This window comes from Ctenopharyngodon idella, chromosome 20, assembly GCF_019924925.1.
Source record: "Ctenopharyngodon idella isolate HZGC_01 chromosome 20, HZGC01, whole genome shotgun sequence".
Classification (NCBI taxonomy): Eukaryota; Metazoa; Chordata; class Actinopteri; order Cypriniformes; family Xenocyprididae; genus Ctenopharyngodon; species Ctenopharyngodon idella.
Window position 1 is genome coordinate 5921296 of NC_067239.1, and position 23457 is coordinate 5944752.

The following is a 23457-nucleotide window of genomic DNA, read 5'->3' on the forward strand; positions in this document are numbered from 1 at the left end:
CCCCATGCTGTGTTTTGCTTACTAATTTAAATAGAAAAGAAAAAACATAAATATAAATCCTTTCATAACTACAAAAGCAGAATCGTAAACATAAAGAACCACAAAACTCCTAAAGCGAAGCCATGACGTATTCGGAATGATGCAGAATTTTTCATTAATGTAATGATGAGTCTGGGTTAATTCTTAATCCATATTTGTAAGTGAATGAAGAAGACAAAAACTTACTTATCTGTATTTAAAAGTGATTTTCTTTTCTTCTAAAAGATATTTAGTGTAAACAGGCCTGCAGATTTGTTGGGATGTTACACTTTGGATCTCTGGGAGATGAATGAAAAGACCCCTGTGTTTATTTGTGTGCCTTGATTTATACTGTTTTTGTTGTTGTTGTTTAAAGTTACAAATGCCATTAGAAATGTATATTTTGTTTATGTTCAATAAAAAACGTACACTACCAGATTACATTCTAAAATGTTTTGTTATTATACATTTCATGTAAATTTGATGTTGATTAAATTTTTAATATTCATTAAACATTAACATTTTATATAACATTAACATTTTATATAACATTATATATATATATATATATATATATATATATATATATATATATATATATATATATATAGTATATAACTGATATATATAGTATATAACTGATATATATAGTGTGTGTATATATTTATATATATAGGCCTAGTTGAATTTTGGAATATTTGGAATACTACCAAATAACCACCAAACAATATTATTTTTTATTTCTTTTTTTAATTTAAAACAATTTTTTTATGAATTTTGACAAAGAAAATAGGTAGTAAATACATTTATAATCGCCTATATATATATATATATATATATATATATATATATAATTTCATAACAAAATTTTTGAATGTATATACACAATTTAATAACTATTCAATAATATTGTATATGATTGACATACATTCTAAAATTAAAATAAAACAAAAATCAATTTTTTAAAAATAATCAGTTAAAAAACAGGTAGGCTATTTACTACAGATTTGCTTTGTCAAAAATAACAAAGGAATAATAACTGAATATCTAATAACTGTAATATTTTGGATCAAATCGTAAGGATATCAAACGAGTCCTTTAAAAAAGCAAAGACGATCTTACTGGATGAACTAAAATTCAATTAAAAAAACTCCTAAAGATTCTTGGTCTTTCTGGGGAAAAGGCTTATTTATAAGTTTATTATTGTGATTAGCTTACAGAAATTATTGTTAAAAATACTGTTATGTAGGCTAAATACTCTAGTCGTTCCTATATTTTTGTACTAAAAGCAAATACACATTTAAAGTTGATGTTCCCCAGGCCCCGCCCCCTCTGATGCAGATCCGTTTCCCGTGTGACGACCTTGTTTACTTGTCAAGACGTCGCTGCCGTTTCCTCCCGATATAAAAACCCGTCAAAATGCCTGACAGCACGTAGTGATTGGAGCACGTACGAGGCTGACCACCAGAAGACATCCATCTCCAAGAGAACAATGCAAACAAGGAACACAAGCTACCCTGGATTTATAGCAGCCCGTATAACGATACTTTTAAATACCAACAAGTAGGATCTGCAAATATTTGAAGACAGATGTTTGGAGGCTAACAAGCTAAGAAGCTAAGAGCATTTTAATCGGATTGTGTTTGATCTACACCTCAACCCACCTGCCCTTATCCGCAGAAGACGGCTGTTTCTTGTATTTTGAGGCCGTCATGATCCATCTTTTTGACACCATGGTAAGGCTTTAGATGTCACACTACTATATGTAGCAAGCGTGTAGTTCACCAGATGATTCATATCTGCCTCATGTTAATCATCCTAAAGTACTGTAGATCATGCTGGTTTTTCAACTCTGAGGTGTGTAGTAACATTTTGGTGGTCATAAATTTTGTTGTAATAGGGATGATTGACTGTCAAAGAGATACATGTACATAGAGGTTGATGTTTTCTTGGTTCTTTAGTGGCCTGATAAGGTTGTAGGTGCCAAAAATGTATAGGTTCAAACCTACAAGAGGTGGTGATCTATGATCCATGATTTTTTATATGCCACAGACCACCGCATATAATCTTAAAACTTAAAAGGCATCTATATATTTTCAATGTACAAAGACCCAATTTATACTAACTAAAATTTATGTAATGTATAATATACTAATTTAAAATATTATTTTGAAACTAAACAGAATCTATTAATGTACGTTAAGTTTTGTCCTACTCACTATAGTAGTGTACTGTTAAATGTATTACATTTTTATTTTTTGTTTTATTTATTTGAATCTTATTTGTATCATGTTAATCCAATTTTGTACTTATTTTAATCCAAGTTTTAATTATGCATTTATTTATTTATCTATCTTATTTTAAGATGATCCTTTTTTTATTTATTTATTTTTACTTTTTTTTTTTTTTACACTTTTTTTCTCTAGCACTCCCAGACTCGTTTTAATTAGTGCTGTCAAACAATTAATCGCGATTAATCGGATCCAAAATAAAAGTTTGTTTACGTAATATGTGTGTACTGTGTCTATTTATTATGTATATATAAATAAACACACACACATGCATGTGTATATTTGACAAAAATATTAAATATTAAATATTTGACAAAAATATTAAATATCTGACTTATTCACGATACAGCACTAGCCTCGAGTACCTTATTGCTTTTATAAAATGGTTACCACACAATATTAAAGCCAAAAATATGTATCAATGCAACTTTCATGAAGTAAAGTTTCACTAAAAGCCTTCCTTTCGCTGGAAAAAATAGTCCCTGACAGTGAACAGCAACAGAAGTTACATTATTACGCCATTAGATGGAGGCAAAGACTGTCTTTGTGAGTGTGTCAGTCAGTAGTGAAGACTTTTACATTGAAAAGACTGAATTGAACACGGAACCAGACGCAACTGACAAATGCTTTGACTAGCGCTGTCAGTCACGGGAAAACTCCTTAACTGTTAAAAGGACAAGATAATACATCGGACATTTAAACAGATTTTTTATTATGAACATAGGACTGACCTGAAGGAAAATGCTAAATATGAATGCCGGTAATAATCTCTTTCTCACAATACTCTTCTACATAATACAGTAAGCTTCAATGAACAATATCAATTGAGAACATACAGTTTATGTTGCTAAGAGTGGTTGCTAAGGGTGTTGTGTAGTGATACACAGAACCGTTGGGTGAAGCGGTCATAGCCATGTTTTATCGTGAATAAAACACAGCTATTGACCAATCAGAATCAAGCACAGGAACTAACTGTTTTATAATAGTACTTATAAAACACACTAATGCCTTATTCTGCATGACCATATTCTACATCCCTAAATCCTACCCCATAACTACACTTAAACGCTACTGCTACCTTACTAAATATTAATAAGCAGTAAATTAAGAGTTTATTGAGGCAAAAGTCGTAGTTAATAGTGAACATGTGTTCCCCATACTGAAGTGTTACCAAAAGTTCTAATATGGTTTTATTTCATACCTAGAGCAGTGAAACAAAACTTATCAATCCAGTATGCTGAGCTCGGAGTCATTTTGTTGTTGTAGGACGAGGCGTCCCCGCCGTCTCTGACTGATCTGTGCATGACTCTGGTGAGCTCCAGGCTGGAGCTCTTCTGTGAGATGCGTGATGACGGCTCTCTCTCCTTCCGTGAGCCGCTCGTCTTCCCGCAGGAACTGGCCGACCAACTGCTCTGCAAGATGGCCACTGAGGGTGAGTAGGAGCCATCCTCTGTGTCGAGGAATGTTTCACAAATTAAGAATGACATTCCTGTAGAACACAAAATGCATAACTATTGTTTCATGTAGAATTTTAAAGGGATAGTTCACCCAAGAATGAAAGTTCTGTCATTATTTACTCACCCTCAAGTTGTTCTAAATCTGTATGAAGTGATTTCTTCTGCTGAACACAAACAATGATATTTTGAAGAATGTGGGTAACCAAACAGTTGCTGATCCCCATTGACTTCCATAGTATTTATTTTTATTTTTTTTACTATGGAATAGTGTTGTCAAAAGTATTAATATTTTGATACTGAAATATCTGAAACGGTTCCAATATTCCTTTTCTTCAGTATCAATACACCGATACCAGCTGCGTGTTCTCACTCTCTTTTCTCTCCGACGGTGAATTGACACACACCCGCCTCCTCTAACTCACTCATCTCATTCACTCCGATTGAATAGTGCTTGCATTGCGCATAAATTTAGTCATTCCCGCAGGTTTTACACTGGCACCAAAAGTAAGCACACCACTGATCTATATACAGTAAGTGGCACTCTCATAAAGCCGCTTCTCAAACAGCTCGCGAGTACCAAATTGGCTTCTTCTTTGTGGCTTATTGCACTTAAACGGTCAAATACATACAAAATTTTCTCAAAAGCCCCTTTTCCACTGCAGGAACTTGAAGACTTTTACATTGAAAAGACTTGAACACGGAACAAGACGCAACTGACAAATGCTTTGACTAGCACTGTCAGTAGATTCGTAAATACCTCTGATTGGCCACTGTGTTCACGCGCTGTCTGTGTTCACGCGCTGTCTGTGTTCACGCGCTGTCTGTGTTCACGCGCTGTCTGTGTTCACGCGCTGTCTGTGTTCACGCGCTGTCTGTGTTCACGCGCTGTCTGTGTTCACGCGATGTCTGTGATTGGCTACAATGATCAACGCACAGGAGCATTTGAATTTGAAAGTGTTTTGAAAGCGGGAGTGTTTGAAAGCAGGCATCTATCAGCAGACCGGTCCACGATAGACCCCTGCTTTCAGACGCTCCCGTGTGTATCTGTGTAAGCGCTCAGTGAAGACCGTCATGGATGTCTATTTACAATGTTTTTGAAGCGTTGATCATTGAAGCCAATCACAGACATATCCGATGAGCGCGTGAACACGATGGCCAATCATAGGTGTTTATGAAACCGCTCAACAGCGCTCAAAGCGTCACATTTTAAAAATTTTTAGTGTTGACTTGGTACCGAAGTCTGTACTTTTGACAACTCTAATGGAAACACAGACAGCAACTGTGTTGTCTGGGGGGAAAAAAGTTCCTGGGACAAATTGTTCTGGGTAATTTCGGTGGAAACGAGGCTAAAATGCCCAAGTATTCAGTTAAATACAGTTAGTTTTGGAACGTAAATAGTTGATAGAAAAGGCATGTTGTGTAACGGTATATTGGATTTGTGCATAAGCTCTTAAAGTGACAGCAGCCTAATATTCCTGCTGCTGTCTATCATGTTAATCAAAGAACAAAAGACACAGAGAAAATCACTCGCTGCTCTTGACTGAATAACTTTTGTAACTTTAATTGTAAGCATTATTCTGTATTTAATTTTTACAATGAAAACTATCCAGTGTTATTTTATATTTGATTTATTTTCATTTCTGTAGTATTTACCTGAATACTACTGTTTTAATACCCACCTGAAAAACTTAAAGCTATATTTATTTCATTTGTCTCTTTATTCTGTTGTATTTATTTGTGCTTTCATTTGCAATTTGTTTTTGTTCTTATTTTATTACTGACTGTTTTGTCCTTTTTTTGTAAATGTAGATAAATAAAGCCTCCCTGTGCTGTCTGTAACTTATTACAACAAAATTATCAAAAAATTATGAGATGATAACAAATTATCTGTATGGCGGTATATATAGCACTTTTCCTTGTGGTATCGAATATCAGTTTTTTTTTTTTTTAAGGTATCATATCGAAGTTGGAAATTCCAGTATCGTGACAACACTATTAGGGTTACCCACATTATTCAAAATAAAAGAAAGACCTTCATGCAGGTTTAGAACAACTTGTGGGTGAAACAGGCCTCCTCATAGTGAGTGTAATGAAATGATTGGATCTTGTATTGGAAATGCTGAACATAATGGATTCTCTTACAGGCATGTTGAATGACAACACGGTGGGAATCTTCCGAAGCTGCCAGCAGTTCCGCTTGCGTCACGCCTGCATCCGCACAGCCCGAATCTCCGCCGAGGCCTTCCAGAGGGCCCTCTGCCCTCACCGCCTCGTGGAGCTTGACGCATCACGGGTCAACGCTGACCTCACCATTGCCGACATCCTTCGAGGTCTCTCGTCCAATAAAACCCTGCAGGAGAGCCTGCAGCGGCTCGTCCTGAACGGCCTTACCATGTCTTCTCTGGAGGAGCCCAGCCGTCGCTGTTTCAGCGCCATGCAGGGTTTGCGGGCACTCAGCGTGTCCAACGTCGACTTTTACGACTCTGGCTTGGTGGACGTGTGTGCACTGCCTCGCCTGGAGAGTTTGGATATCTCCAACACCTCAGTGACGAACCTGACCCCGCTCCTGGGGTTGAGAAGCAGGCTACGCTACCTCACCATGCACCAGCTCAAGAGGCTGGAGATGACCACCGCTCAGCTGCTAGCTGTGCTCAGTCAGGTCAGCTATTATTAAATATTACGTTTTTGGGGAGTTGCACCACATGACATTTTACAACCTGAACTACCTTGCTTTGGGATTTTAAAAGGGGCCAATTATCTGATATTTTGTGAAACTTATTGACCTTGACACTCATTCGTCAGGTCTGCAGGGTTTAGGGCTGCAATATATTAGAAAAAAAGTGTCATTGCGATATTTTGTTTTTCTGTAGTGTATATTGCGATATGAAAAAATGCAGCAAGGAATTTTCACCAGATGTCTTGAATGACTCAATTTGGAAAGAATGAATCATAGTAGAACAATTGAGGTGGTGTCCGAGTGCATAATTATGAATAGAGAGTAAAATTATTTAAAAAGCTAAAAAATTACTTTTTACTCTGAAGACTTTGAGTGTAAACCATCCTTTTAGGGCTGAACATTTTGGCAAAGGTCTCAAACAAGAACCAACTCTTACCAGAAACCTTAAAGTCAACAGTTTAAAGAACTTTCCACTTAAGTTATCATAGGCCACATTCCCAGTTTTTGACCCATTCAATATGACTAATATTTACATGTTTATCACTATTATTGTGATTATTACATAGTAAAAGTATTAAACAAAATAAGACAAATGCAATACTATTGTACTGTAAAATTGTACTTAATAAAAAGTTGAATTTTATAGTACAACTGTAAAATGAATTATAGTGAATTATTTAACCCATTAGATTACTGCAGAAGTAGCACTTCAAAGTGGAGAAAAAAAAAAACCCACTTCAAAATGAAAGTAAAAATGTTGTAGACGTTTGTTTACTGTAAAGCAAAGTACTGAACTAAACATTATTTATTATATACAAAATATGTTTTACCAAGTCATTTGGATTCTAAAATTGCTAGAAACCAAGTTGTTGCAAATTTGAAGTTATCACAAAAATTACCCCGCTAAAAGAGTTAAGTACAGTTTCCATGGTAATGCAATGTCCAATTTCACGATGGTTTTCACAGGATGAATTTGAAGTGTTTGGGGTTTCAAATGATACCTAATTTATGATGATTACTTAGAGTGGTGCAAGGATGACTTGAAAATCCGAAAGACTAATTCTCCACTGGCTCCCTCAAGATTTTCCTATGGGTTTTTATAGTGAGGTTTTTCAATTTATGTGGTAAACATAAGTTAATGATACTTTTACGTTTTGCTCTACAGTGTAAATTACACACATCCATATAGAAAACATGAATTTTGAAGCTGTTTAATTTTGTTTTTTTTTTTAAGTATGTTTCTAATAATTAACTAGATAAGAGCGTTTGGAGTGTGAGTGTGTGCGGTTTACCTCGTACAAACAAAACGTCTAAGTGTCGTTAAGTTATGTTTACCACAGTCCTTATTTTATTCATAAACTGAAAAAACCCATTATAAAAACCCATAGGAAAATCTTGAGGGAAGAAGTGGCGAATTAGGGTATGTTTAAAATTTCATTGCGTTTTTCGCGTACAGACAACAGCGTTCATCGACCGTCATTCACACAGATCTGCGAAAATTATTCAAAATGTTGTATTCTGCTGCCAGGCCAGTTGTTGGCGATGTGACTTTGTAAAGAAACAGTACGTGCCTATAGACTGAACATGTAATACACATACACATAACATCACCGTTTTCACAATAGCGGTATTATTTTCAAAAACTTGCAATTTGAAACCCGTTTTCAAAAGATTGCGCTGTTAGGCCCTTAAAACACCGTTGTCATGTAAATGAACATCCAAAACGCATAAAAGGTTTTCGGACACCAAGTGTGCCAAGTGTCCTGCTACTGGGCCACTGACAGTTAACAGACTATAATGTATTTTTGAATATATTGATAGGACAAAAACATGATCATCATGCTAATTTGTAGCTAGTAAGTGGTTTTGCTTCTATGTGATGATACTCTATATGATTGTATATACAACTAATGCACATTATTTTTGTGTTTCTCCAGCTGGAGGGTTTACAGCACCTTGATATCTCCGACGATAAGCAGTTCACGTCGGACGTGGCGCGGCAGCTGCTGGAGACTCCTGGCATCCTCCCTCAGCTGGTGTCTCTGGACGTGTCTGGCCGCAAGCAGGTGACTGATACAGCGGTCAAGGCTTTCGTGGAGGCGAGACCGGGCATGACCTTCGTTGGTCTGCTGGCCACTGATGCTGGATTCTCTGACTTCCTGTCTGGAGAGGGCAGCTTAAAGGTAGGTGCTCGCGCACAACAGCAGGATAATTTAAAGTGGAGATTGTAAGTGTTGTAAGTGTTTTTCTGTTTGTTTTTTGCAGGTGACTGGGGAAGCCAATGAGACCCAAATCTGTGAGGCATTGAGAAGGTACAGTGAGAGAGAGGGCTTTGTTAGAGAGGCTCTCTTCCACCTCTTCAGCCTCACTCATGCCATCGAGAAACCACGACCTGACATCCTGAAGGTACGCGCACTCACAGAGACTGAGATGAATCAAAGTTTTCTGCATTTTCCACATCAACACTCATGTCTCTTGGCCCTTTTCTTTTGTTGTCCATCTGCAGTTGGTAGCGTTGGGGATGAAGAATCATCCAGCCACATTGAATGTGCAGCTGGCAGCCAGTGCGTGCGTGTTCAACCTCACCAAACAGGAACTGGCCTTTGGAATCCCAGTGCGGCTTCTGGGGAGCGTCACGCAGCTGCTGCTCGAAGCCATGAAGACCTTCCCCAACCACCAACAGGTACCTAAAACAATACTGAATCATCAGGTGTAAAGTGTGGTATAGAAAGTCTGTCAATGGCATTGACAAAATTCAGTGTATTTGCTGTGAGAGAATTTAAAATCGGGATTTAAAAACAAAATTAGAATGATAATTTTAACAAACTTTTTGACAAGTACATTCAAAATGTTGGTAACACTTTACAGTAAGGTTTCATTAGTTAACTTCATTAGTTCATTAGTTAACATGAACTGAGAGTAAACAATACTTCTATTTATTAATCTTTGTTAATGTTAACACTTCACAAATCTTAACCTTGAAACCTTATTGTAAAGTGTTACCATATTATTATATTCATATGGAGTATAAAATACAAATACTCTTCTTTATTACCAAGTATCAATATATACATTAAACATTTTAGTAACTCTTTACAATAAGGTCTCATTTGTTAACATTAATGTATTACTACCTATTTATTACTAACTATTACTAACTATTTATTAATCTTTGTTAATGTTAGTTAAAAATCCAGCTGTTCATTGTTTGTTCATGTTAGTTCACAGTGCATTAACTAATGTTAACAAATACAACTTTTGATTTTAATAATGTATTAAGCATTGAAATTAACATTAACAGAGATTAATGCTGTAGAAGTATTGTTCATTCTTAGTTCATGTTAAAGTAGTTAATGTTAACTAATGAAACCTTATTGTAAAGTGTTAACAAATGAGTTAATCCAGTGTGAACTAACATGAACATTTTTATTAACTAACAGTATCAAAGGTTAATAAATGCTGTAAAAATATATAGTTCATCATCAGTTCATGTTAATTAATGCATTAACTATTGTTAACAAATGAGACCTTGTATAGCTATATTGGTTCATTGAAAGGATAGTTTGAACTGACCAACGCAAACCAGTGTTGTTATTGTTAACAAACTATTAAAAATCCTTTTCGTTAAAGCTGCAGTCTGTAAGATTTGTCTTTTTGTCGCAATTGCAGTTATTTGCGGAATTATCATCTTTACGTGGATTATGCATCAGCACGGCTCCTCGGCGCGGATGAATCTAATGCTTTGAGGAGAATGTGTTGTTCTGACCAACTGAGAAAAAAAAAACATTACAATAAATCGCACTACCAATGGTGATTAAATCTAACGATCGCTTAGCTCAGTCTAATCTCTGTCATCATACAATCTGCCATCAGAATGAAACGTTTAATTATTGCAGCTGCTGTGAAAAAAGGCTATAAATGATCCACCGCCTGCAGCATTCTCACATATAGCCTACTAGCTGGGACTTGTTCTTTATGTAAACAGACATGACATAATGACGCAAAGACGAATGGCGGCATGCTCGAATTTCCTGCATAAACCTACCAGTACCACTCGAATTAGAAAACATTATAACAAGCTTACCGTTGTGAATCGGGTAGGTAAGGAAGGTAAGGAGATAGTTTTGAACACTGGCTGGTTTTGTACTTTGTCAAAAATTGATTTTGGATAATTTTTAACCAAAAAAAGCTACAGACTGCAGCTTTAACTGAAATAAAGCTGACATAAAATATATAAATATTACATGGAAAAACTTAAACTTGAAGTAAAAATAAAATAGAAATGCAATAATTAGTTAAATGAAAAGTACTACAATTATAAAACTAAAATTACTTAATATATATAAACTAATAAAAATTACAAAAAAAAAAAAACTAAATTACTAAAACTTAAACTTAAATAAAAATAAACTGAAAATCTAGAAATGAAAGCTTATTTCTTATTACTACTAAATGCTATAATAGTATATAAATAATACTAAAGTAACATTGAAGTATAACTCCATCAAATGACTGTATTTAGGAAAATTAAATGGATCAATTAAAAGTGCATTAAAATAACTGTGATATTCACGGTGTTGCTTAATTTTATATCACAAGCAAAATCATTACTAATTTATTTTGATTATTCAATATTTATTGTCCAGCCTTATTTGATAGTGGATTTATAAATTAGATTGAATGATATGATGAATGTATTATGTAGTCAAGTCACTTTTCTCTTGCGTGATTGTGTCAACACTTCTACAGGAAGTGACTTTTTCACACAACAAGGCAAGAACATCATTTTAATTTTAACACAACATTTTAGTTCCTCATGATGATGATACAAAAGAACTTTTTGAGAAAGAGGACAAGACTCGAAAGAGCTCTTGTCATGTGCCAATTATGATTTCCCTTTAACAGCGGTTCTGTTTTTGCTTCTGTACAGCTGCAGAAGAACTGCCTGCTGTCTCTGTGCAGTGATCGAATCTTGCAGGAGGTTCCCTTCAACAGGTACATGTGTGTGATCAACAATCCAGCTCAAATACATTTTCACATAAACCCTTTTGTAAAACGGTATGGTTGCTCAGAAAATTGAATTAAAATTGAAATTGCAATATGGCTTTTCTGCTCACCAAGGCTGCGTTTATTTTCTAAAAAAAAACAGTAATATTATGAAATATTATTACAATATGTAATTGTATGTTAATAATGTAACAATATGTAATACAATATGTGTATATATATATATATATATATATACACACACACACAGTGGGTACGGAAAGTATTCAGACCCCCTTAAATTTTTTACTCTTTGTTATATTGCAGCCATTTGCTAAAATCATTTAAGTTCATTTTTTTTTCTTCATTAATGTACACACAGCACCCCATATTGACAGAAAAACACAGAATTGTTGACATTTTTGCAGATTTATTAAAAAAGAAAAACTGAAATATCACATGGTCCTAAGTATTCAGACCCTTTGCTCAGTATTTAGATTTATTACAGCCATGAGTCTTTTTGGGAAAGATGCAGCAAGTTTTTCACACCTGGATTTGGGGATCCTCTGCCATTCCTCCTTGCAGATCCTCTCCAGTTCTGTCAGGTTGGATGGTAAACGTTGGTGGACAGCTATTTTTAGGTCTCTCCAGAGATGCTCAGTTGGGTTTAAGTCAGGGCTCTGGCTGGGCCATTCAAGAACAGTCACGGAGTTGTTGTGAAGCCACTCCTTCGTTATTTTAGCTGTGTGCTTAGGGTCATTGTCTTGTTGGAAGGTAAACCTTCGGTCCAGTCTGAGGTCCTGAGCACTCTGGAGAAGGTTTTCGTCCAGGATATCCCTGTACTTGGCCGCATTCATCTTTCCCTCAAATGCAACCAGTCGTCCTGTCCCTGCAGCTGAAAAACACCCCCACAGCATGATGCTGCCACCACCATGCTTCACTGTTGGGACTGTATTGGACAGGTGATGAGCAGTGCCTGGTTTTCTCCACACATACCGCTTAGAATTAAGGCCAAAAAGTTCTATCTTGGTCTCATCAGACCAGAGAATCTTATTTCTCACCATCTTAGCAAACTCCATGCAGGCTTTCATGTGTCTTGCACTGAGGAGAGGCTTCCGTCGGGCCACTCTGCCATAAAGCCCCGACTGGTGGAGGGCTGCAGTAATGGTTGACTTTCTACAACTTTCTCCCATCTCCCGACTGCATCTCTGGAGCTCAGCCACAGTGATCTTTGGGTTCTTCTTTACCTCTCTCACCAAGGCTCTTCTCCCCCGATAGCTCAGTTTGGCCGGACAGCCAGCTCTAGGAAGGGTTCTGGTCGTCCCAAACGTCTTCCATTTAAGGATTATGGAGGCCACTGTGCTCTTAGGAACCTTAAGTGCAGCAGAATTTTTTTTGTAACCTTGGCCAGATCTGTGCCTTGCCACAATTCTGTCTCTGAGCTCTTCAGGCAGTTCCTTTGACCTCATGATTCTCATTTGCTCTGACATGCACTGTGAGCTGTAAGGTCTTATATAGACAGATGTGTGGCTTTCCTAATCAAGTCCAATCAGTATAATCAAACACAGCTGGACTCAAATGAAGGTGTAGAACCATCTCAAGGATGATCAGAAGAAATGGACAGCACCTGAGTTAAATATATGAGTGTCACAGCAAAGGGTCTGAATACTAAGGACCATGTGATATTTCAGTTTTTCTTTTTTAATAAATCTGCAAAAATGTCAACAATTCTGTGTTTTTCTGTCAATATGGGGTGCTGTGTGTACATTAATGAGGAAAAAAAACTTAAATGATTTTAGCAAATGGCTGCAATATAACAAAGAGTGAAAAATTTAAGGGGGTCTGAATACTTTCCGTACCCACTGTATATATAAAATTACATATATGTGTGTTATATATATATATATATATATATAAAAAATAAATATACACAGTGTGTGTGTTTTAGGATTCTTTGGCTAAATTTTTAATAGCACTTTTAATGAATTTTATGAATGTATAATTCAACAGCTCTGTTAATATACTAAAAGTTTTGATACACATTCTCATTCTTAGTACTTGTTTCTAAAATTAATTCATGCAAAATATTTTATATGGAAAGTTTTTTTTTTTTTTTTTTTTTTTGAGATTATGAGATACCTACTTTCAGTCAAGTGTGTCCAAACTGGTTGTGTTGTGTTGTTTTGTTGACAGACTCTTAAATGTCATACCAGTCTATCTGGGTCAATTATGACGTTTGTTTTTCAGGTTTGAAGCTGCCAAGCTGGTGATGCAGTGGCTGTGTAACCACGAGGATCAGAACATGCAGAGGATGGCCGTAGCTATTATCTCCATCCTCGCTGCCAAGGTGAGCAGCGACAGTCTGCGGGTGAGAACAGGTTTAACCGTAGAGAGAAAACGTGACATGGGAGGCTCCCAGAAAAGATTCAGAACATTCTATCGCAGTGATACATCGTGAAATGCAGTATGACAGACGTGACGTGCAGATTGTGCCTGTGTCATGTCAGGACACTGATGTCTGCGGAGGAGCTGCTCTCAAGGGCTGAATGTTGGATTATTTTATTTTTTTTAATTAAAAGTTTTTTTAATGTTTACACCATTTTTAATTGAAAACCGTCTGCGAAAAAGAAAATGATGTTATTTAGAAAATGATGACGTCGAAACCACGAATGTATTGCCATATGATCACCCTGCATTGACATAACAATTCCTTTTTAATACTGTTGTTACGCAGTGCATTTCACATGCAGAGAGGTTAGACGATCATTAAAGGGATAGTTCACCCAAATATAAAAATTCTGTCATCATTTATTCACTCTCATGTTGTTCCAAACCTGTATGAATTTCTTTCTTCTGCTGAACACAAAAGAAGATATTTTGAAGAATGTCAGAAACCAAACAGTTGATGGACCCCATTGACTTCCATAGTATTTATTTATTTTTTTCCAAACTGTGGAAGTCAGTGGGGTCCGTCAACTGTTTGGTTACGTATATTCTTCAAAATATTCTTTTGTGTTTAGCAGAACAAAGAAATTAATTATGAAAATGAAGGATTTTCGTCTTTAAGTTTACTCTTTGTGTGTGTTTCTTAAATAGTTGTCCACTGAGCAAACTGCACAATTGGGAGCCGAGCTTTTTATTGTTAAGGTATGATTTGTTTGTTTTTTAGATTTAACAGTTAGCACTTGTAACCCTTGAATAGGAAGAATAGAGTATACTTATCTCTCTCTCTCACACTCTTCACATCATAGCAACTCCTGCACATTGTGCGGCAGAAGACATGTCAGGGTACCGTCGACGCCACGTTGAAGTTCACACTCAGTGCTTTGTGGAACCTCACGGATGAATCTCCTACCACCTGCAGACACTTCATAGAGAACCAGGGACTAGAGCTCTTCATCAAAGTACTCGAGGTAAACACTTTTCAAACCTTTTTATACAATTTTTGGAAGAACATAACTGTAATTTGTTAACTTGACTGGAAGTTCTAATTTTCAAAATGTGTCTTTTTCCAGTCCTTTCCATCAGAGTCGTCTATTCAACAGAAGGTCTTGGGTTTACTGGTAAGAAACAGTGAATACAGTGGGGTTCATAAGTTCACATAGAAAATTTGGGATTCAAAAACGTTTTTTTTTTTTTTTTTTTTTTTGTGTTTGTTTGTTTTTAATCAAATATAAATTGTAAATTGCATACACACACTACTGTTTAAAAGTTTGAGGTCAGTAAGATTTCTTTTATTTATTTAGTAAGGAGGTATGAAATTGATCAAAATTGACAGTAAAGACATTGGTACAAAACATTTATATAGTGCCGTCAAATCGATCATCTAACAAAAGTTTGTAAATATATAGTGTGTGTGTGTGTGTGTGTGTGTGTGTGTGTGTGTGTGTGTGTGTGTGTATGGCTATATACAGTATATACACCAATCAGGCATAACATTATGACCACCTTCCTAATATTGTGTTGGTCCCCATTTTGCTGCCAAAACAGCCTTGACCCGTCGAGGCATGGACTCCACTAGACCCCTGAAGGTGTGCTGTGGTATCTGGCACCAAGATGTTAGCAGCAGATCCTTTAAGTTGTGAGGTGGAGCCTCCATGGATCGGACTTGTTTGTTCAGCACATCCCACAGATGCTCGATTGGATTGAGATCTGGGGAATTTGGAGGCCAAGTCAACACCTTAAACTTGTTGTTGTGCTCCTCAAACCATTCCTGAGCCATTTTTGCTTTGTGTCAGGGCGCATTATCCTGCTGAAAGAGGCCACAGCCACCAGGGAATACTGTTTCCATGAAAGGGTGTACATGGTCTGCAACAATGTTTAGGTAGGTGGTACGTGTCAAAGTAACATCCACATGGATGGCAGGACCCAAGGTTTCCCAGCAGAACATTGCCCAAAGCATCACACTGCCTCCGCAGACTTGCCTTCTTCCCATAGTGTATTCTGGTGCCATGTGTTCCCCAGGTATGCAACGCACACGCACCCAGCCATCCACGTGATGTAAAAGAAAACGTGATTCATCAGACCAGGCCACCTTCTTCCATTGCTCCGTGGTCCAGTTCTGATGCTCACGTGCCCACTGTTGGCGCTTTCGGCAGTGGACAGGGGTCAGCATGGGCACCCTGACTGGTCTGCGGCTATGCAGCCCCATATGCAACAAACAGCGATGGGGAACACCCCACGAGAGCTGCAGTTTTGGAGATGCTCTGACCCAGTCGTCTATCCATCACAATTTGGCCCTTGTCAAACTCACTCAAATCCTTATGCTTGCCCATTTTTTTTTTTCTGCTTCTAACACATTAGCTTTGAGGACAAAATGTTCACTTGCTGCCTAATATATCCCACCCACTAACAGGTGCCGAAGAGATAATCAGTGTTATTCTCTTCACCTGTCAGTGGTCATAATGTTATGCCTGATCGGTGTATATATTTATATAATTTTTAGTAGCATATGAAACATATCACGGCATATCAAATATAAGATTTTTTTATATCAAGCCTATAATAATAATTCTGTGCTGTATATGCACTGGAGAGGAAAATACATTCCAGTGCTCTGGAGAAATTGAATTGAGGTGAGTGATTCTGGAGCTGTGGGCAGCACTGATAAAACGCCTTCTCGTGTCAGAGGAAGCCCTGCTGAGGGATTATGCTAATAGTTTCTCTTAGTTAGAAAGTATAATGAGGCTATTTCACTTTGCATTCAGTGTTATTTTTGTAGCCGAGTTCCCCTGTGCTATTGTACTTTGTCTCTCTTGTCTAGATCTGAATGTTTTGTGTGTTTGTTTCGATTTTCTCTTCAGAATAATATCGCTGAGGTGGGGGAGTTGCATGGTGAGCTGATGGTTCAGAGTTTTCTGGATCATATCCGCTCTCTGCTGCAAAGTCCAGAGGTGGAGGTCAGTTATTTCGCTGCAGGCATCTTGGCCCATCTCACCTCACGGGGCGAGAAGGTGTGGACCCTCGATCTGTCGCTCAGGACAACATTGCTGGAACAACTGGTGTGTGCTTGTGCAAATAGAAGTAAAAATTGCTGGGGTATTACACCAGAAGCCTGAGTAAATGGCTTAATAATTATGTCTCTCTCGCAGCATTCAGCAATTCTGAAGTGGCCAACGCCGGAATGTGAGATGGTTGCGTACAGGTGAGAAATAACACCACAATAAAATATTCTTCACTGAATGTGAACCATGAGGGGCTTTCGCACTGGAGGAACCTTTTCATAGTTCCTAGAACTATTGGCTGAAATACCCAGATTTTGGCAGGAACTAGAAATGATTTTAGTTGTAAGAACTCCTTTTGGGGAAACTAAATTAGCTCCTATTTCAGAGTAGGGTCTAAACCAGCACTATAGGAACTATCAGTGACGTGAGTGTTCATTGATTGTTCAAACGCATTTTAAACACCGGTACCCGGCATTTTTAAAAAGCCGTGTAAACATATTTACTTCACGAACATGGAAAACGGCGATAACGGCATTTACCTGTTGTCTGCAGGGTTGTGTTCTTTTCTCCGCCTCGATGATATGTAATACTGAAAGTTGTCGTAGGAGATTTCGTCTCTTATCTCTCTTCGTCACTTTTTGCTCTTTCAGTATGGTAAATTATGCATTTACATTCCATCTCTGTTATCATGAAACCCACAACACACAACAAACACAGCTCCGATCACGGCATCCTCCACTGGTTTTTAGCGTTTGCAAATGCCGCACTTAAAGACGCTGCTGTCGGCTGCTTCAGAGTTCCTATTCCCGGTGCAAATGCAACCAGGAACATGGCCCGGGGGAGAAATTAGTTCTCGGGGAACTATCCTACCGTGTGTGTGTGTGTGTGTAATATATATATATATATTACACACACACACATGGTAGGATAGTTCCCCGAGAACTAATTTCTATATATATATAATCTATAATTTCTCTCTCATACACATTATATATATAATATATATATATATATATAATAAATTAACCAGAGGTTCTTTTCTTTCTTTTGATATATTGCATGTTCTGATATTCATACAACAAAATATTCTGGGGGCCAAGACATTTTTCTGAAAATTATCAAAAATGCTGGCCGTGGCTGGCAACTTTCTTAAAAAAACGCTGGTGGGAAAAGAGTTAAAACAATATATTTTTTTTAAAGAAATATAAAACCTTAAGGATTATAAAGCACTCACAGAAAAATTAAAGATATTGTTCACATTTCATTTTATTACATTAAAAAAAAAAAAAAAAAAAAATTTAAAAAGTAGTTATAAAAAATAGTTTTATGTATTTTTGATTACTTTTTTTGATAAAACTGTATTCACTCATAAAACACAATGCAGAAAAATTTAGACAGCACAGAATTTCTGAATAAATAAAATGCATTTCATAGGGCGCTTTTATGGTTACATTTTGAATGAATTATTAAATTGTTAAAGTTTTATCAATTCAGTTAATTAAAACAACTTTTAATACATTTAGTTAACAATAACAACACTGATGTCAAGCCTGGGATGTTTACCTAGTGCCATTTATGCATTATAAAGATTATGATCTCTAGTATTATAATGAGATAACGTGTTTGGTGTGTCTTTTTCAGGTCGTTCAACCCTTTCTTCCCTTTACTGGAGTGCTTCCAGACCCCAGGAGTTCAGCTGTGGGCCGCATGGGCCATGCAGCACGTCTGCAGCAAAAATGGTGAGATCAGCACCATAAACCCAACGCTTCTGAGCCGAGAGACATTTTGTGTTAATTCTATTTTCCCATTCTGCCTTGGTGAATGCAGCGGGGCGGTACTGCAGCATGTTACTGGAGGAGGGAGGACTGCAACAGCTAGAGGCCGTGAGGTCACATCCCAAAACCCACAGCGATGTGCGGCGATTGGCTGAAAGCATCCTAGACAGTTTACATCGCCACAGAGCACGCACAGGATACGCAGGGCCGCCCAAAATACACACACATACAGGTACGTGTCCACAGACAAAAGAAAGTGGTTTTTGGAACGCAGAACTGTTCCTTTTAAATTTGAAAGAATTTAAAGGGACAGTTCGCCCAAGAATGAAAATTTTGTCATCAATTATGACTTTTGTTCATCTTCAAAACACAAATGAAGATTTAATGAAATCTGAGACATTTCTTTCCCTCCATTGAAAGTCTATTCACCCAAAACTCTGGTGCTTCAAACGTTCATAGAGATCATAAAAAATTAGTGGTGTAACGAGACACTTCGCTCACGAGACGAGACCGATTGGGTTCACGAGAAAGAGACAATATTTTTAAGAAATCCTCAGTAACAAAATTCATGACTGGAAAAATAGTCTGCAGGTGCATTTTTAAATGTTTTAACAAATCATCTTAATGAATGTCATTTCAGTTCTACTTTCTGAGTATGAATTATCATATGCAGTAAAAGACAACAATACTCAAGCACTGTAAAAGGTTTTGCCACGAACTCAACTGTCTGGCTTCTCTCCTGTATGATTTTACATGAGTCTCCTCAGACCTTACTGTACATGATTTATGAGCTTCCAGAACTTCTGATTGAGGCTGTGTGACCTCCTAATTGAACTCCTTTCCACAAATTGAACATAGAAATAAAAACAGTATAAATAACAAAAATTAATAAGTTTTTCTTAGTCTTAAGTGCAAACAATAAGTACAACCATAATCAAAGTACTCTCTTAATATTCAAAGTGCAAACAGTGACCAAAACAGAGACCAGAGCTAAGAGGTGGTTACAACTACACAGCCCAGCCTAAGATAGGTTTGATATTGGGAGACAGGCTATTGTATGTAGCCTAATTTGCCAATCGGGGAGCTCGCGTTTTACTTTCGCTTTCGAATTCGTGATCGCACATACTCGGTGTATAGGGAGTGGCGGTGCTGAGCGTGCAATCTACAAGATAAGACATTTATCAGACACTAAGGCTCTGTTGCGCAACAAATCCTCTGCCATGGTCTTGTCAGTCATCAACCTCATTGGTTCTTGCAGAAGCTCAAACATGCTGACGTGACGTGAGAATGAACCTCATTGGCTCATACTTGAGCTTCCGTTTACCAAATTTGAGTACTCTGTTCATTCGCTAATCAATGTTTATATGTGTAAAAAAAAAAAAAAGAAAAAAGTGTGATCTGTGAGTGACAGAAATCTCTGATTTCATCAAAAAGATCTTCATTTGTGATGTGAAGATGAACAAAAGTTTTGCGTGTTTGGGACAACATGAGGGTGAGAAATTGATGACAGAATTTTCATTTTTGGGTGAACTTTCAAAATTTCATTTCTGAAGTTTAAATATTTTTTTACATCTAACACGAGTTTTCATTCCAAATTTCTTTGTTTTCCAGAGAAAAACATTCCATGACACAATTATTTTTGGTTCGTGGTCTCCTGATAGGACGCCGCAAAAAAACTGGAAGCTTTTTTTTGTATGTGTATGTGTTCACTCGTGCCCATCCGTATGACAACGATACTCTGCTGTTCTTTCTGCTAAGAGGAACGTGTGGATGAGTTACTTTGCATATGTTTGCACACGACGGAATCCGTTATTTATTTGAAATAAGTCTCCGTGATCTGATGATGTTTATTTAGACGGGTAGCAGCTCAGAGAGTGTGTGTTTGTTAAAACATGATTATGTATGTGTGTGTGTGTGTGTGTGTGTGTGTGCATGTCCACGTGTACCAAGAGCATGTGCATCAGAATGCTATGTATGCATACTCAGATTTGGATGCAACTCCATAGGAAATTTCATTTATGTGACAGATTTCTGTCCTATTGGGCATAAAATGCAATAATATACTCGGATACAGTTGGGTTACGTAGAAATACATTAACATATTTAATAAGTTTGGTGAAATTCAGTGTGGAATGTTAAAATTGCGTGTGAGTGAGGAAAAAAGTCTGTGAGATAACCACTTGTCGATGCATTCAACAGCATGAGAGCTTTAGGGATGAAATATATTTTTATACACAGTATATCAACTGTGGCAGATGACAATGTTTATGATGGTCCATGTGTCATATTGCACGCAAAGTATTACGATTCAGATTCGAGTTTGGTATAAAATGGACTGAACACCCAAGCCGAAGATTCCACAGAAGCTGAAATGATCAACAGAACAGGCGGAGATGAATAAAATCAAAGCTTTTGCCTTCAGACTCTCTTTATTGCACAGATATGTCGAGGCGGAGCAGGAACTCGTCAATAAATGGACTGTTGCCTCGTAAACCATTTGGAGAAATCAAGCAATGGACTGTGACGGTAGACATAAAAAAATGGATACCGATAAATGGCACCTTGTAAAAATGGAAAAAAAAAAAAAAGGCAAGAGGAAGAACTTGGGGAATATTTGTTCTGATCATGGAGCAAAGTTGATTTGCCAAATGTAATTGGATTTGCCTTCTTGCTAAACATACATACAGACTTAAGTTTGATTTAATTGAACACCAATTAAGCTTTTAAACAGCAGGTTAAACTTGTCCTGTCTGAAGTTGCAAGTAAAAAAAGATACTCCATTTTCTTTCAATGAACTAAAGAAGCTTTTTTTGTATATCAATGTTTCATTTCCCTGGATGTGTATGCTTCTTTTTGCAGCATGGATTTGGTTTTCTGTTTGTAACTGGGCCATGAATAATGATGAGATACTCCAACAACTATGCTTTGTTCCAGAAAATCTTGTTGTGTCATGCAGCTGTTCTTGCAAATTGCATGAAATATAAGTCCTTGTTATAATTTGGACTGGAATTCTAATTTTGTAAAGCGTTTGGCAACTTTGGCCAGGTTTATACAACTGAAATGCCCGTTTTTGGATTAAGTTTCGACATTAACAATTATTTGACGTTCAGTTTAATCTGCCACTATATAAATGGACCAAATGACCTCCGGGTTCACTGAACTCTACGGGCCGAGCGTGGAGACTCTCATCATGTATGTGGATTTTGGTTCTGTGCTGTACTGCAGTTATCTTCCTCGTGCAGAGTGTGATTGAGCAGAAAAACCAGAGGAAGCTACAGTGTCATACTGCCGCTCAGATTCCCGTTTATGCAAAATTATGTTTGGGGAATAAAGAATGTAAAACCCTTCTGCTTCGGTCTGCTGTCCATCTTTATTGACACATTCATGTAAAAGAATTTCTCAAATTAAAGCATTCAAATAAATATTAAAATTTGAATATCCTAGCTCCAAAATTACAAACTTTTTAATTTTTTTTTTTAGGTATAATTTTTCATTTTTAAGTATTTTATTTGATGTATATTCTCAATCTGGATAAACTTGTTTTAGCAACTCTATCCAGAAACATAAGACAAAAAACTGAAGAGCATGACAAAGTTTTTACATTTTTGTTAGTTATCTTTAGGCATTGTGAAGCTCAGATTTCAAAGGAAACTGAAACCCAACACTTCATAGTACAGAATGTTCAATATGCTTAATATGCTTGTACTGTATTGTTTAAACTTTCACTCTCCAATGTACCTCGGAGGCCTCTTCTCTATAAACGCAGCCATGCCCTCTTGTCTGTCTCGTGTAGGAATGAGCTGAGAGACCACAAAACATTCAGTCAAACCAAGCACACAAAATACTGCCAAATTGTACAGATTTGATTCAAATGGTTTATGTATAACACTCACCCTGGCGTAACACATTCCCTCAATGGCCATTCCCGAAGAGATGTCCACCTCAGAGCCTCGATTCATGGCGACTTTAGCCATTCGTACGGCAATCGGGGCCTGGAGAGGGAGGAAGACATAAGGAAAAAGTCTTTTCTTCTGCTGAAAATAAGACTAGATTTTCATTTTCTGAAGGAAATTCGAGTTGCTTGCCCATACAAAACACTGGCATAATGCTAAAATGTTTTGGGTGGTTGCCAAGGAGTTGCTAAGGTGTTCTGGGTAGTTTTCAGCATGCTGCTATGTGGTTGCTGGGGTATTTGATAGGATAAAATAGATTCAAAACATATTTCAGGTAGGGTAAAAATATGGGATTTTGGGTATATATATATATATATATATATAAAGTTTCTTTTTAAGAAGTTTATTTTGCTCACCAAGGCTGCATAGAGTACAAACAGTAATATTGTAAAATATTATTATTAACTGTTTTCCATTTGAAAATATTCAGCATTACTCCAGTCCTTGCTGATTTGATGTTTTTCAGCATGATGTGAAAAAAAAAAAAACAGTTGTGCTGCTTAATATTTTTGTGAAAAACATTATTTTCTGAATAGAAAGTTCAAAAGAACAGCATGTACTTGAAATAAAACTCATTTCTGTGAATGTAAATGTCTTTACTGTCACTTTCGATCAATTTAATGCATTTATGCTGATTATAAGGATTCATTTCTTTAAAGATAAATCTCCAAACTTAAGTATGTTTGTCCACAACACAGGCCTGTTTATCATCTAATCACTGCAACTGTAAAATCCGCATCGTATCTGTTTATGAGACAGTCACAATCACGATGACACAGTTAAGTCAGGTGGACAGAAGTGCTGTTGACAGAAGTTATTGTGGCATGACGTGTCTGAATGCCGTTCTCACACTGAC

The 23457-nt window shown here is 36.9% G+C and overlaps 2 protein-coding genes across 4 annotated transcripts in view; one reads left to right on the plus strand and one right to left on the minus strand.

The window, feature by feature from the left end:
• Nucleotides 1-1397: 1397 nt before the first annotated feature.
• zyg11 (zyg-11 family member, cell cycle regulator) lies at nucleotides 1398-21998 on the plus strand. 3 transcript variants are annotated; one of them, XM_051874407.1, is made up of 16 exons: nucleotides 1398-1754; nucleotides 3515-3741; nucleotides 5911-6425; nucleotides 8381-8626; nucleotides 8709-8849; nucleotides 8950-9126; nucleotides 11374-11438; nucleotides 13677-13797; nucleotides 14526-14576; nucleotides 14681-14842; nucleotides 14945-14992; nucleotides 16733-16930; nucleotides 17021-17073; nucleotides 18515-18612; nucleotides 18701-18880; nucleotides 20260-21998. In XM_051874407.1, exons 2-16 carry the CDS (start codon nucleotides 3612-3614, stop codon nucleotides 20274-20276), a joined length of 2202 nt encoding a protein of 733 aa, XP_051730367.1. In that variant the 5' UTR covers nucleotides 1398-1754; nucleotides 3515-3611; the 3' UTR covers nucleotides 20277-21998. The 3 variants fall into 3 exon arrangements, with proteins under 3 accessions (XP_051730367.1, XP_051730365.1, XP_051730366.1); XM_051874405.1 differs by having other exon boundaries at nucleotides 3576-3741; XM_051874406.1 differs by having other exon boundaries at nucleotides 1399-1754; nucleotides 3576-3741; nucleotides 13677-13776.
• A 1-nt stretch (nucleotide 21999) lies between these two features.
• Nucleotides 22000-23457, minus strand: part of echdc2 (enoyl CoA hydratase domain containing 2) — a 31167-nt gene continuing 29709 nt past the window's right edge. Inside the window, exons 8-9 of the mRNA XM_051874408.1 lie at nucleotides 22542-22640; nucleotides 22000-22448 (exon numbers count right to left, since the gene is read on the minus strand). Coding sequence (XP_051730368.1) covers nucleotides 22371-22448; nucleotides 22542-22640 — 177 coding nt within the window. The 3' untranslated portion in view covers nucleotides 22000-22370. The remainder of the gene's footprint in view (nucleotides 22449-22541; nucleotides 22641-23457) is intronic.